We start from the raw sequence: 14,269 nt of genomic DNA, 5'->3' as shown, positions 1-14,269 counted from the left end.
ATTACATGTTTTGTGATTGACAAATCTTGAATAAAATTAGTAGGTAATTGATTCAATCACCAGCCTTGAACGACGGTAACCATCTTCAAGGTGGAACTCACTATGATCGTCACCGCCGTTGATAAGATTCGAGATCTTGCCGTCATCTTCTTAATCGTTTGGAAGTCGGAAAGGGTGAATCGTTGTGAGAAAAAATGAGGGCAAATGAAACTTTCATCACTTGAGTTCAGATCTGCGTCGAGATCCAACAACCTAAGATTCTAATGGATATACGGCCGACAAAGCTTTATAGACGATTAAGGGTTTTTTTAACCATCAGAATGACTGGCGGTCGGAAAGACGCAGGTCGTCGGAGAGATCTAAGCAGCCAATAAGTCTCTCTTTGATTCACGATAAAGAACTGGATTTGAGAGTCTGAGAAAATATTGGTTCACGGCGGAGAGAAAGAGGAAGACAAAGTTGAGCGTTGATGGGGAAGTAAGGGCAATTTCATCATTTTGGTCGAAATAAAATGCCTAATCTTGTAATCACGGACAGAAGTGCCTAATTTCAAATATTTAGGTAAACAAATGCCTATTTCTATAATTAATCCATGTATTTGAGCAAACGAGTATAAGATTATAGAGTAGTTGGTAAGAAAAACGAGTACGATACCAAACAAATTACGTGTCTGAAAATAGAAACAAGGACCGGATCCTTGACCTAATGAAGGGAAAGGTGGGATGCTATATATGTCATATAATTTGAATTTAGCCATGCAAAATAAAAAAAAACCTAATCACTTGAAAAATAATATAGTGTTAAAGCGATGTTTGTTATATTGCCACATATACAAGTAGTGTTAAAGTAAAGAACGTCGTCGACGCATCTATATCCATAAACAGAGGAGAGGACCGAGCGAGAGGTTATAGATTCTTTGAGTTGGTAATATATATTAATATCTTGGCCATGATATTGGACTACACATTGGTAGTTTGGTAGATCACCAACAATTTCGAAGGACAAATCACGGTTTAGATATAGACATGCATGACTCATGGTATATCAAGTTTGTTTATAAACTTTAATCTGCTCGCATATCCACGAGGAGTAGTGTGTATATATATTAAGATTTAAGAATATGGTATCTATTAAAGTATATCGATCGATAACCTTAGCTAGCTTTCATGCTACCAAATTAATGTCTTTTTGTTATAAGTTTACCGTAAACAAAAAGTATTTACATGACCTCATTTACATTTTCTTTACTAAAATATAAACTATTCCAACAAAATTTATCAGTTATTAAGTAATGTAAAATTATGACATACAATATAATGATATGAAAATGTTTGTTTACAACGGAAACATCTATATTTTTTTGTCTGCTTTGAAAATTTTGTGTTTCAGTGCTCAGTGTAGTCAGGAGTATATAAAGAGGAAATATTAACAGGAACAGAGACTCATAATTAGTTCAGAATCTTTCTTTATACCGACAAATATTTTACAAAATTTCAAAAGTTTTAAAAGAAAATATGAATAAGAACAAAAAAATTAAAAAATATAAAAATACTATGAAAAGAAATTAATACAATAATAACTTTTTTTGTCAAAAATATTAGTTGCATTAACTTGAATCATTGTTTGGATGATACAATGTTGGAAACAGCCATAAAGGTACAGTAAATCGACAGAACAAGAATAAAACTCACAATGAATACAACCATAACGTGCTATAAGCATGAACTGCTTCATTACAAATTAATACAATAATTAAAATATATAATATGGTATAATATCAAATCTTAGTTTTTAAGTTTAATTAGTTAACAATTTTTTTAAAAAATATTTCTTAATTATCGTCCATAGTAAATTAGAGAGAGAAAGTGAATTATTTTTTTTGGAAACTAATAATTATTTAAAATATTTTATTAGTTTAAATTTTTTTTTTGTCATGATAGAATTTTTTAAAAAATTAAATAGAATCTGAACAAACAGAGCATAACGCTCCATAATAAACAACAACCTCAAACCATAAAGCAAAACCAAACATATGAAAAAGATAGAATCTATAAAATCCTTCTTTCATCCTCAATCTGAGACTGTAACCAAGAAGGAACATAAATGGAAAGGTATGAACGGAACCGCGCATCACGCCTGACACTTCGAGCAATATCACCTGCTCTAGAGTTGGCATGTGAAGAAAACAACTTAAAAACAAGTCGCTGAAACCAGAAGAGAGACGATGTGTCTTATCTAGATATGAACGATAGCAAGGCCACTCATGAGGCTCATGGATAGCTTTAACAGCCACACTTCCATGTTATCAAGATGAATATCTTTCATGCTATTAAGTGCCCAGCATATACGTCTCAACTCAGCTGCAATTCTGTTGCACGTTGGAATAAAAACATCCCTAGCATGAAAAATCGCATTACCTTCAGAATCCCAAACGAACCAAGAACCACCACACATGGTAGAGGAAAAAAACCAAGATGCATGAAGATTACATTTAAGGACCCCAACTTTCTGGCTTTGTCTATCATTTAGCTAAACGATGATTTAAATTACTACCAACATCCCCATTTGGAAAAGCAGATATCGAGTGTTTATGCCATAACCCAGATTCTTCCAAAGCCAGAGAGATCAATGTGTTTACATCACCATGCTTACCTTCGTAAATGATATCATTCCTATGCTTCTGAATACCATAAACTATCTATGGAATAGCCTGCCGATACAGTGTTGGAACACTATCTATCTCCATTAAATCCAATTACAATCTAAAATTTTCCTGTAAAGAGTGTGAGAAACCTCCTTGAGAAAAAGGAAGATTAGAAATATCCCATACACTCCTCGCTGGACCACAACCAAACAGAACATGACAAACCGTTTCTGGAACTAAATTGCAAATCTTACATCTCAACTCCACTTGAAGCCCATGAGCAATTAAACACTCCACAACCGACAAAGCTCCTGACAACGCTCGCCAGAAAAACACTTAATCTTGGGTACCGTTTTTATAGTCCAAACATGTGATTTCAGCTCATTACATTCTTGTTCGGTTGGAGAAAAAACAACAGCACCTCAACCAGATTGGAAAGAAGCCAGTTACCACTTTCCACTGAATATTTTCCAGCGTTAGTATAAGCCCAAATCCATGTATCAGACCTCGTTATGTCTGGAGGATATGACATGATACTCCTAACATCTACAGGTGGAAAGAGTTCTGATAAAAGGACATAATTCCAAGATCCTTGAGAAGTTATAAGTCTCGCAACATCTAAATTCACATCCAGGAACCTTTTTTTGTTCATAGGCCACCGCGGAACACCATCAAAAATCCATTTGTCTAACCAAACTTTAGTATTTAAACCAGTGTCGATGGACTTAATCAAACGTTTCTCTAATAAATCTCTACCATGTAGAGTTCTCCGCCACGCATAAGAAGGCCGAGGACCTGCTTTTGCAGATAAAAAAATCTATTTTTTTTTGGAAAATACCTGGCTGAGTAGATCCCTCGAGATTAAAGAAAAGGGAGATGAAAGTAAACGCCAAGCTTGCTTAGCTAGAAGAGCTTTATTGAAGTTCTCAACATCTCTAAAACCCATACCACCATTCTTTTTTTGGCCTACACAGTTTCTCCCATGAGAGTATGAGACCCAATGCATTTTCTTATTATCCTCACAAGCATTCCACCAAAAACTCGACATCGCACTCGTTATTTGTTGACATTGAAATTTGGTTAACCTAAAACATGACATCGAATATACGGGAAAGGCCATAACAACAGATTTAAGGAGAACTTCTTTGCTTCCCAAAGGCAGTGTTTTTGCATACCAACCACTTAGACGATTCTTAAGTTTATCTGTCACAAAAGCAAGAAGCTACTTTTTCGATCCACTAAAACATTCTGGTAGACCCAAATATTTAACATTTCCTCCTTGAAATATCCCCATATAAAAACCCAAAAGGTGACGCATAAACGGATCAATCTTCTCTCCAAAAACAATTGAAGAATTCTGTAAATTAATCTCTTGGCCTGAAGCTTCACAATACATCTTAGTACACCATAGAATTTCAGAACTTTCTTTAAAAGTGGCTTTACATAAGAGAAGACCATTGTCAGCAAACAATAAATGCTGAACCTATGGATACTTTTTTGTCAACCTTAGACCCGAAAATCTCTTCTCCTGTACAGCTTTGTTCATAGTGTGAACAAGACCTTCTGCACAGAGGATAAATAAAGAAGGCGAAAGAGGATCTCCTTGACGTATACCTCTAGACGGTTGAATGAAACCATATGATTTTCCATTTAACAACACTGAATAGGAGACAGATCTAACACAAGTCATAATCCAATCAATCCATTTTCGATCAAAACCAAGACGAGAAAATAAGCTCTTCAAAAAACACCACTCCACTCGATTATATGCCTTCTGTTTAAATGGCCATAAAATCTTCATTACAATCTGGATTAGTCTTCAAAGCATGAATCATTTCATGAGCGATAAATATATTTTCTGAGATCATTCTTCTGAAAACAAAAGCTTCTTGTGTATATTATTAGTTTAAACTTTATTTACATTTTTTTACATTTGATAAGAAATTTTTAAATAATCTTACAACCAAATGACATGGGTATGTAATTTCTTACACAACAATGTTATGTTTTATAAAGTAGCTTTTCAAATAATAGTATAGATGACCATCCCACGCTAACTTAAAGATATGTGAATGTGACCTAAGTATGCATGCATGCAAGAGCAACCAATATACAATTCACTTTCGACAAATAAATCCAAATTATTCATCAATTCAAATTTTTTTTTTGATGATGCTATTGGAATCTTGAAATGGTTAATTTGGAAGTCCACTACTAGATATTTCGTATAATTGTCAAAGTAAACTTGTTGTATCTCTTTGAATATGAAGAGTATAGATTTAACTGTCAAAATTTTAAACAGATTTTACTCTCAAAGAAAATAAAACCACCTTAGGATACCATTATTTAACGTTTTGTTTCTTTAGAGAGAATTAGGAAAGTTTCATAAGCCGTCACAAGCGTTTTTCTAAAAATGGACTGGCGCCTCTGTTTCAGAACTAGATTGTCCAGATTCATCAAGTGATGGAGAGCTTCGAGTTATGCAGGATTGGTTTCGTTTATGAACATGTGAGATCTCAACTGATAAGCTCTATCCATATATAATTCAACCTCAAAAAGAAAAAGGAAAAAACTTTTGGTATGTAAGAATCCCAAAAATTGTTGATTTGGGTGTAAACAGAAGAAGAAAGGGGACAAAGAAAGTTTAGATAAATGGACGAAGGAGTAAACAAACAAACATCATAACAAAAGAGACCATAAGAGAAGAAGAGCATATAGATATGCATTTTTTTAGTAACATCTCTCAGAAGAATGTTAAAAGCTAAAATAATAACAAAAATAGGATACGATGCGATGAGTTTACTTGGTGTACAACACATCTTCCCATGGGTGACGGTACAGCGGTTGTTTCAATCTCTTCTGATCAAAAGTGTGCCCGATCAAACCAATGGAGCGAGCAAGAACAAAGAGACCGTTGAGATAACCGATCTGAACAATCTCGTCGATCTCTTGCTTGGTGAACATCCCACTTCCAGCTAGAAGGTCCAAGAAGAGAGATCCAATGGCTCCATCAACGTTGAGTACGAGGTTGTTTGCCTTCGAGAGCGTGTAAGTCTCTACTGTCACTGCGTACTCCATGTACTTTACTGATGGGAAGTTAGACCGAGCAAATTTCTGAAGCAGCTCCACTCTTTTGTCTCTGTTGTCTCTGCTCTTGATCCTACCAAAAAGAAGAAAACATGTTTCAGACAAGAGAAACGGGTGCAGATTTGTTTCTTTCTTGTGTTCTGTTTTCTACCTGTGTCCAATCCCGGGGACTCTGATTCCCTTCTTCTTCATTCCCTCCACGAATTCATAAGGTGTGAGATTCTGAAACAAGCAACCATGAGAGATCAGATTTCAAGAATTTATATCCAATGTGGGAGTTGGGCGAAATGAAATGGCCTTTTACCCTGTCACAGGCGTCCTTGAAGTATCGAGCAGCGTCATCAATGGCACCACCAAATCGGGGACCAATGGTTAGTAGACCTGTTGTTAGGTTTTAACAGTCTTTGAGAATATTGAACGATAAAGAAAACTATTGTAATATTGTGTTTGGTTGGGAAAAAAGATGTTGACTTACCAGAGACAAGACTTGAGACAAGGTCTTTGCCTGCTCTTGCTGTTACAATGGTGTTGTGAGCGCCAGAGACACATGGACCGTGATCAGCACACAGCATTATGCATATCTAGTTCAATGCAATTTTCAAAAGTGGCAGAGACCAGAGTCAAATCTCACTATGCAAATGTACATATGTATGAAGGGACAGAGAGAGATGAGGACATTGTATATCGAGAAAGAGTATATTAAGAAACAAAGAGAGAACTCGGTACCTCAATGAATTTTGTACAGTAACGAGGAAGACTACGTTTAAACCATAGAAGGGAAATCACATCACCCACTCCATAGCCTTGTTCAATGATAGAAGACATTGGCACACCGGCATAGCACGGCTCATCCCCTGCAAATTAATTTGTGGCACATTGTTGTCGAGTATCAGAAAACGAGCTAAAGAGGCATGGAATCTAGTGAAACTCTTCCAGTTCTCTTTGTTTCAGTAGAAAATAGCAAATGAATATAGTTTAGTTTCCAGAACAATACCTCTGTCATCAGAGATGGTGGAGATTATGTGAGTAGGAGCCCGAACTTTCCCGCTCTTAATTGCGGAATTGAGATCCTCTGGGATTTGTGGAGGAGTGACTTCCTTGATAGAAGATACCTTTCCTTCTTCAACCTTTTAGGAGGAATTGAAATGAACACATAAGATTGCAATAAAAGGCAACGCCAGCTAGCAAAAGAACACAGGGAAACTGACCAGTTTCTCAAAAGTCTCTTTGATTGCAGATTCAAGGGCTTCAAATGAAGTGGGAACAATAGCTCCAGCATCCATGAGAGCTTGATTCTTGGCTTGTGCAGACTCCATCTCTCCACCACTTTTAGCACCCTATATATAATCAGGTTCAAAAAATATTTTGACTTGGAAAGCAGACAGAAAAGGGCATTGCTTAATAGGTTCTTTCGTGCCACTTACTGCGTGACCAAACTGTACTTCAGACTTGAAGAGCCGTGCACAAGTTCCGCTGACCCAAGCAACCACAGGTTTATTCACTTTTCCCTGTTTCAAGGCTTCAACAAGGGAGTATTCATCTCTTCCTCCAAGCTCTCCAAGCACAACCATCATTTTAATCTGCAATGTAGTTTATTGAATCATAAGGTATAGATGAACTGAATGATGGAAATGTGACACCATTTGTAACATTTCCCTGGAGGCCATTTCAGCGAGCAACATGTTAAACTGTTGGAGATTGGTATACCTGTGGGATGTTATTAAACCGAAGGATGTGATCAGATAAAGTGGATCCTGGGAACACGTCTCCACCAATAGCAATGCCTATAACAAGCCCCAAATAAACAACAGAGTTAAGAATCTTCAGCTGAATACGTCATTAGTAGATTATCTTACATCAAAACTCACCTTCATAGATCCCATCAGTCACACGGGCAACAGTATTGTACATTTCATTAGACATTCCACCCTGCGAGAAAAGAAGAGTAATGAATAAAACTCTCAGGCATCAAAGTGAGCTTTAGCCAGAGTACAAAGTCCTGAAAATTCAGCACATACAGATTTGGAGACAAAACCAACAGATCCAGGTCTGTATAGCTTGCACTGGATAATGTTATCAATTGTTCCTGCAGTGTCACCAATTTTAAAGGCTCCAGCTTGAATACCTCCAACAGTAGCCGGTCCAATAACAACCTGAACCAACCCAATCAGTCTCACAACTTCTCTGTTTACCATAACGGTTAACTGAAGCTAATCATCACACAAAAACACACCTTATTGTTAGCACGAGCATAAGAAATCAGCTGTTTAGTGTCTGATTCTGGAACACCTTCAGCTATAATTGCCACAACTTTAATAGTTGGCTGCTTCAAAGCAGCCATGGATGAAGCAGCAGCACTATTGAAGTAATAAAAACATTAGCTAAACTATCACAAAGAGCCATGCTAAGTTTGTTCCATGAAATGATGAAATTCTCATACAAACCTTCTGAAAGATGCAAAATTGATGAATACATCTGCGGTCGGATGCGCCGCACATGCTGCCTCAATGCTGCATTACAGAAACAAAGTTAAAAACAAGATTTGCACATCGTTAGTTTCTCCCGGAGACATGCTTAAAAACTCACGCGGCATGAACAGGGATAGCAATCTCCTCCTGCCCGAAAAAGAGTTTTTGAAAACCTTCAGAACCAGGGTTAACGATTCCAGCAACAGAAGGTGTTTCACGTCCTGTCAAAAAGCAAATGATCCTTTAACATCAAAATCTCAACAGTCACATTGATCTCAGTCAACTAAATCTAGACACTCCAATTTGTTATGTTTACCACAAAGGAAGTCGAAATCGAGCATTCGTTGAACAGGAAGCTGCTTATAGTTGTAGAACAAAGCTTGTGTGGTCCGAGAAAAAAGCTGTCCCGTTGCCATAGCTCAAAACTGAGAATCACAACAAACATAGAGACAATTATCATCAGATCCACAAGGCCACTGCCCATATAAATTGTTCCTAATTCAATGCTGAGAGAACCTGAATCGAACACGAAACAGGGTAAGGAACAGGTTACTTCACACTAATTCCGATTTCTTAAATCACTAACACACAGATCTCATCACTACACTAAACGAATCTAGGATTGAGAAAAGAAACAAAATAAAAAAAAACAAAAAAAGTTTCGATTTTTACGGAACCCTCCTCGTAAATATCGAAACTTTAAGATGAAAAAACACGGATCGGACTCAAGACAGATCTAAAAAAGCTTATACGAATTGTTCGATCCAAAAGAGAACAGACCTGGTGAAGACCCGAGTCGAGTCAGTCGTTAAGAGGGAGAGAGAATAAAAATTGATGGTAGAGAGAGAGAGAGAGAGAGGAATGGTTTTAGAGAGGAAGTAGCATTAATATAGAGAAATGGGAGGGAAACAAAAGCTTCTCACATCACAGTGATGGTGGTGGTACATGGGATCATCATCATCATGGTCATGTGGGCTTATTGGTAAGGTAGTTAGTTCACAACTTCTTTCTACCCAAAATTGATTTCTCTCAATCTTTACATTGACAAAAGCAGAACACCTAACAGTTACATAATACTATTTATAAATTTAACTTTGCAAAACGTGGTTAGTTTAAGACATAATAAGATGGGTCGTTTAAATGTCGTCCTCGTTGGGGCACGTAATTGGCTGTTTTGTCTTCAAGATTCAGCAACTTATTTTAAAGATGGGATTGTGAATCAAGCAAGCAAGCATTCATTGAAACATTTTTTCTTAGTATTTTAATGTCAGGTCTTGAAGTATTTGAAAAGTTAGATAACTGATATAGCTTTATTTATATGATATTAGCGTAAACATAGGTAAATGGAAAGAAATATGAAATTTAAATAAATGGCTTTTATGAAGAAAATGAAATATTGGAAACTGGAAAGAAAGAACTCTTTGTCTTATGTTTTCTTATGGAAGTGAGAGTGGGTGAATCAGTTATACTGAAACTTACGTTCGTATATATACAAGTAAAGTGACAAGATTTATTGTGCATATATAGATGAGCTCCACACAACTAAATATATTTTGCATCCATATGTCACCTTTTTTTTTTTTTTATATCATGCAAATGTGAATATGTTTCATTCATTTTCTTCGAAAAGACTAGTGTCACTGATACTCCTATATGTATTTAATTGCCTAGTTAAAAACATTTTTAACGATAGTTATGCATATCACGAGTAACCAAGCTAACATTTGGCATGTCTAGCCGATGCCGCAATTCATCGTTATAGACATATTTTTTTAACATATAGGTACGTAGCGACTTTGTGAAAAGATCGGTAGCAAATTTCGAATGACTGAATACACTCTACTCTATTGTTTGTGTTATTCTCAAGATTTTAGGTATGGGAGAATGATATATATGTTGATTTTGTCATTTTTGATATATATATGCTTACGCATGAGGCATTACTTTTCGTATAACATAATTGGTTTCGTACTAAGGGAACTAATAATGTTAGATTGGATATGATAACTTATTGATATAAGCAGCTCCACCTTGTTTACGTAGTTATCATAGTTATCGAAGTCGCTATAGGTTGTTTGGTGTAAATTGTATTGTTACAATGATTTACTTGTATACGTTTTCTTTAATATGATTAGTAGTTTAGTGATATTCATAATACTGTATATTCTTTTAAGTAACTAGTTTTAAAATTTCCCCTTAATTTTAAAAATTGATGTTTTAGTTTAGTTCTTATTTATGAGCATCTTTTAGTTTGATACTACAAGATAATCCAGACTACGCATGTATTAATAATTTTGATTTTAAAAACATTAATTTAGATTATCAGTTTACCATCATATGTGATTATACAAATATTAATTTTGTACTAGTCCATTTTTGTATATACATTGATACATAATTTAAAACTTCATAAATCTTTTATTAATATGTGAAAAACCTTTCATAAGTTTTTATAAAATTTAAACTTTTTACCACCATTGACTTTATATATTTAAAACGATAACACACCTTATTCAAATCTTTTTCCAAACCGTATAATGTATAGTAACTTATATAGTTCTAAACCTTGTATGCAAGGGTAAAGATTATGGGAAAATAACTAAAGAAGAATAAGACAAATTATTAAACTTATTTCTAATACATTAGGAGAGTACGTCTATTCTATACTAAATCACCAAGAGGGTATGAACATGAAAACATCAATGACATGTTGATGGAGAAGTTGGAAGAAAGAAAAGTAAAATTGTTATAAATGTTTGTTTTATATGGGCTTATTTGGTCTGAACCATGAACTGGACCTATATTGATGTGAAGTCCATACAGGATTCGGGTTGTGTGGTCTGCAAGGGTAAATCGACATAAGCTCTAGGGTTTAACTATATAAGGGAAGCTAGGGTTAAGGAAACAAGACAAGCAGTAATCACAAAGACGCAGAAGAAGCTGGTGGTACCTTGGTGGCGGATGTAGGGCACAACACAGGGCGCTGTGTAGGGCAGATGCAGAGATGCAGAATGCAGTGCAGAGAGCATGCGCAGGGCGTCGTACATGGAACTTGAAGCTGTGCACAGAACCATGATAAAGGAGCAGAAGCTTGGCTGGGTTCGAAGGGCTGAGAGCCGGACATAACCTTGTCTAGGTTTAAGGTGTCATCATGACACGTATGAGAGACAAAGGCGGAACTGCTTCTTTGGGGTTCTGGAGGTGTTTCAGGGTTATACATGGAGAGAGAGCTGAACTAGAGACATAGAGAGAGGAAGAAGAAAAGCTAGATACTCTATGTTTTCTTCTTCAGGTTTTTTTGTAGTAGTTCTCTAAGCTTGTATATGAAACACTGTGTAAACCTTGAGTGATTGATAGTGGATGTTTGTGGGAGAAGGTTTCCACACGAGATGTACCCTCTGCATGAGGGGAACTCGTTAAATCTATGTGTTATGTTTATGTTATGCATATTGATCTGTGAAGTAGACGAGGAGTAGGGGCAGAGTCGCCGTACGCGGTTCACTACAGAGGTGAATCGGGGTCTGCGATTCTCAACAAGTGGTATCATAGCTCAGGCTCAGGAATTCACAGACTCAGGCATGATGTTGTAAGCATACAAGAAGGATCCAGAGACTGTTGCAGAAGACTCATGATTTTGAAGGTGTTATTGATCGAAGGTTAAATCAATTATAGGATTCGTTTAAGGTGGAGTTATCTACAGTGTTTGATTCAGGTTCATGGATGTGTGTGTGAAGGTGATATTCACATGGCTGTGAAGAAGGAATCAAATCATCATCCAAAAGGCTCAAACTTGTCAAAACAGGAGTTCAGTTTCCGATGCGATCACAAGGTAAATGTGATATTCTGTTTTGAAGCTTCTGAATACTCAAAACTGTTTCAGTTTAGGGAATCTAGACACTGGAAGAACACAAGGATGTAGACGTCTTCAACGACGTGAAATTCAAGATAATATCTTGTTTGGTTTGGTTGTTGAAAGTCTGTGTGGTGTTGTTCGGAAATTGGTTGAAGGTACAACTATAGGAGTCACGGATTTACTAAGGGACGCCTTCAGAGGTGAATCTGTGTGTAAGAGGGTTGTTAGGTCAGCAAGTTGTGTTGAAGATTCAAATGATTATGAAGATGGACCAGACAATTTATGTTAAAGTGGTCAGATATGAGAGGTGTTGGGTGAATGGTTAAGTCTCAGGAATGGATCAAGTTGTCAGAGATTTGAAAAGACTACAATCAAGGTAAGTTTACAGAGAATGGGAATGCAGAGAGTACCAAGAGTCAAAGTTGAAGTCAGTGAGATTTTCTTTGTCAAGGTGGAGTTTGCTCTTCAAGGTGACTTAAAATCTCAAGAAGACTTTTGTAGACGTTGCAGGACTGTGCAAGAGTTTGCAAGTAAGTGCAAGAATCTACAAGGCTGGCGCAAGGTGATTGGGGTTGTGTATCTGCATTGAGAAGAGAATCAGAAACAGAAAATTTATGGTTAGCCTGTTTGCATCTACAGAGATGATCTGGTGGATGAATCTTCTGAAGGTACTTGCAGGAAGTTTAAGTGTTTCGTTGACATTTAATAAGGAAGCATGTGAGTATAAGGGGAAGATTCAAGTAGATCTCTGGTGGTTAAAGATGCAAGTTATGATAGACAAGACTAGTAGAGACTAGTGGGTTTAGCAGCATCATTAAGTTTCTCAGGAGTGTCACTTACATGAAGGTTAAGTGAGGATGCATCATTGGTGAAGACATGTGGTGTTGATAAAAAGTGAGAAAAGGTATGATGTTGGTACCAAGGTTCTTCTTGGTAAGGTCTGCAAACGTGAAGAACTATTGCAGGGTTATGTTAATAGTAGGTGTGGCTTCAGGGATTCTAGAGTGAAGCACTAAAGGCTGTTACAAGGAGACTAGCAGAGGTTCAAAAGTTGTTGGTCGGACATCTGTTTGAACATGAGGTTGAACAGGAGGTTGTTCTGTCAGATCGTACAAGATGGGTTCATAAGTCAGCTGGTTAAACAGATGGGATGTAAACTCAATCTCAGGAGTAATGCATTGGGTTGAGATTGTTTTACAGGATGAATCAGAGATTGTTTCAGGTTTGAAGCATGTATGATTCATGTGTTCTGCATGGGATTCAAGGAAATTTGGTTCAAGCTCAATGCACATGAGAGGAATCAAAGGTCGACCAAGTGAATCAGGTAGCAGACGGATACAGATGATATACAATCATGATAACAGGTTTGTGGCGTTTATCATAAACCATGGGAGAGGTTATGTGATTGTTATAATCGTGTTCTGAGAGGATGATATCTCAGACTTTACTATTCTAAAGGTTTTCAAGATCAAAGTTCCACAAGCAAGTCATGTGTTACATGTGAGTGAATCAGAAGTTTTGGTTATAGGTTGAGTTGTTGTGAGGAACAAGGGAATCAAGTAAAGGTCTTCATAAGTGTTTCTAAGACCAGGAGAAACAAGGTCGAAGAAGATGATTCGTGTAAGGAGTTACACGAACTTGTTGGGACAGCTGAAGAGCACCATAAGCTATTCAGATAATCTGTCAAGAACAAGGGTGAAGTTGTGTGGCACTATGGCTTCGCAGACTGAAATTTCAGAAAGTTCGAACATAGGGACAATCATGAGACAGTCTAAGGATTCGATAGGTGTTGGGAATTTCATAGCAATGTCAGAGGATGGCATTGGAGGACACAAAAAGAACAGTCAATGTTGGTTGTGTTTTGTATTGATTATCAAGGAACAAGGTTTTTAAGGGTTTCTTCAAGGATGTCGGTTCAGTGGTCAGAGTTCGTCTACAAGTGGGATTACTGCCATCAGGAGAAGGAAGCTTGAGAGAGAGTCGCGAATCTCTTGAAGTTTCTGAAGATGTAGTAGAAAATTCCTAAGGTGGATGAAGATGAAGATCATTGGAAGTTGCAGGTTCGACATGAGAAGACAAGATTTGTTTTTCTTCTCAGGAAAGAATAAACACATAGGGGATTTTGTGAGTTGGACCAAATGAAGCAAAAGGTGGAGTTTGTTGTAAATGTTTGCTTCATATGGGCTTATTTGGTCTGAACCATGAACTGGGCCTATA

The 14,269-nt window shown here is 36.8% G+C and overlaps 1 protein-coding gene across 2 annotated transcripts; it reads right to left on the bottom strand.

Annotated features, from left to right (window-relative positions):
* Nucleotides 1–5,273: 5,273 nt before the first annotated feature.
* Nucleotides 5,274–9,313, bottom strand: LOC104760927 (ATP-citrate synthase beta chain protein 2). 2 transcript variants are annotated; one of them, XM_010483917.3, is made up of 16 exons: nucleotides 8,980–9,313; nucleotides 8,516–8,624; nucleotides 8,318–8,420; nucleotides 8,176–8,241; nucleotides 7,965–8,088; nucleotides 7,750–7,884; nucleotides 7,600–7,660; nucleotides 7,439–7,515; nucleotides 7,156–7,311; nucleotides 6,940–7,068; nucleotides 6,726–6,858; nucleotides 6,458–6,585; nucleotides 6,207–6,312; nucleotides 6,036–6,112; nucleotides 5,883–5,953; nucleotides 5,274–5,804 (listed from the first exon to the last, which is right to left on the bottom strand). In XM_010483917.3, the coding sequence occupies exons 2-16, from the start codon at nucleotides 8,613–8,615 to the stop codon at nucleotides 5,444–5,446; spliced, it is 1,827 nt and encodes a 608-aa protein (XP_010482219.1). In that variant the 5' UTR covers nucleotides 8,616–8,624; nucleotides 8,980–9,313; the 3' UTR covers nucleotides 5,274–5,443. The 2 variants fall into 2 exon arrangements, with proteins under 2 accessions (XP_010482219.1, XP_087354914.1); XM_087498788.1 differs by having other exon boundaries at nucleotides 8,716–9,308.
* Nucleotides 9,314–14,269: the final 4,956 nt, after the last annotated feature.

The sequence above is a fragment of the Camelina sativa genome, chromosome 18 (assembly GCF_030686135.1).
Source record: "Camelina sativa cultivar CO46 ecotype springtype chromosome 18, ASM3068613v1".
In the NCBI taxonomy this organism is placed as follows: Eukaryota; Viridiplantae; Streptophyta; class Magnoliopsida; order Brassicales; family Brassicaceae; genus Camelina; species Camelina sativa.
This window is presented reverse-complemented; position numbering and strand designations above follow the sequence as displayed.

Coding starts and splice junctions, on each gene's coding strand:
- LOC104760927 (XM_010483917.3), bottom strand. CDS start 8,615: ATGGCAACGGGACAGCTTTTTTCTCGGACCACACAAGCTTTGTTCTAC. Junction 7,661..7,749: donor TTGGTTTTGTCTCCAAATCT/GTATGTGCTGAA, acceptor CTTTTCTCGCAG/GGTGGAATGTCTAATGAAAT. Junction 5,954..6,035: donor TCAAGGACGCCTGTGACAGG/GTAAAAGGCCAT, acceptor TGCTTGTTTCAG/AATCTCACACCTTATGAATT.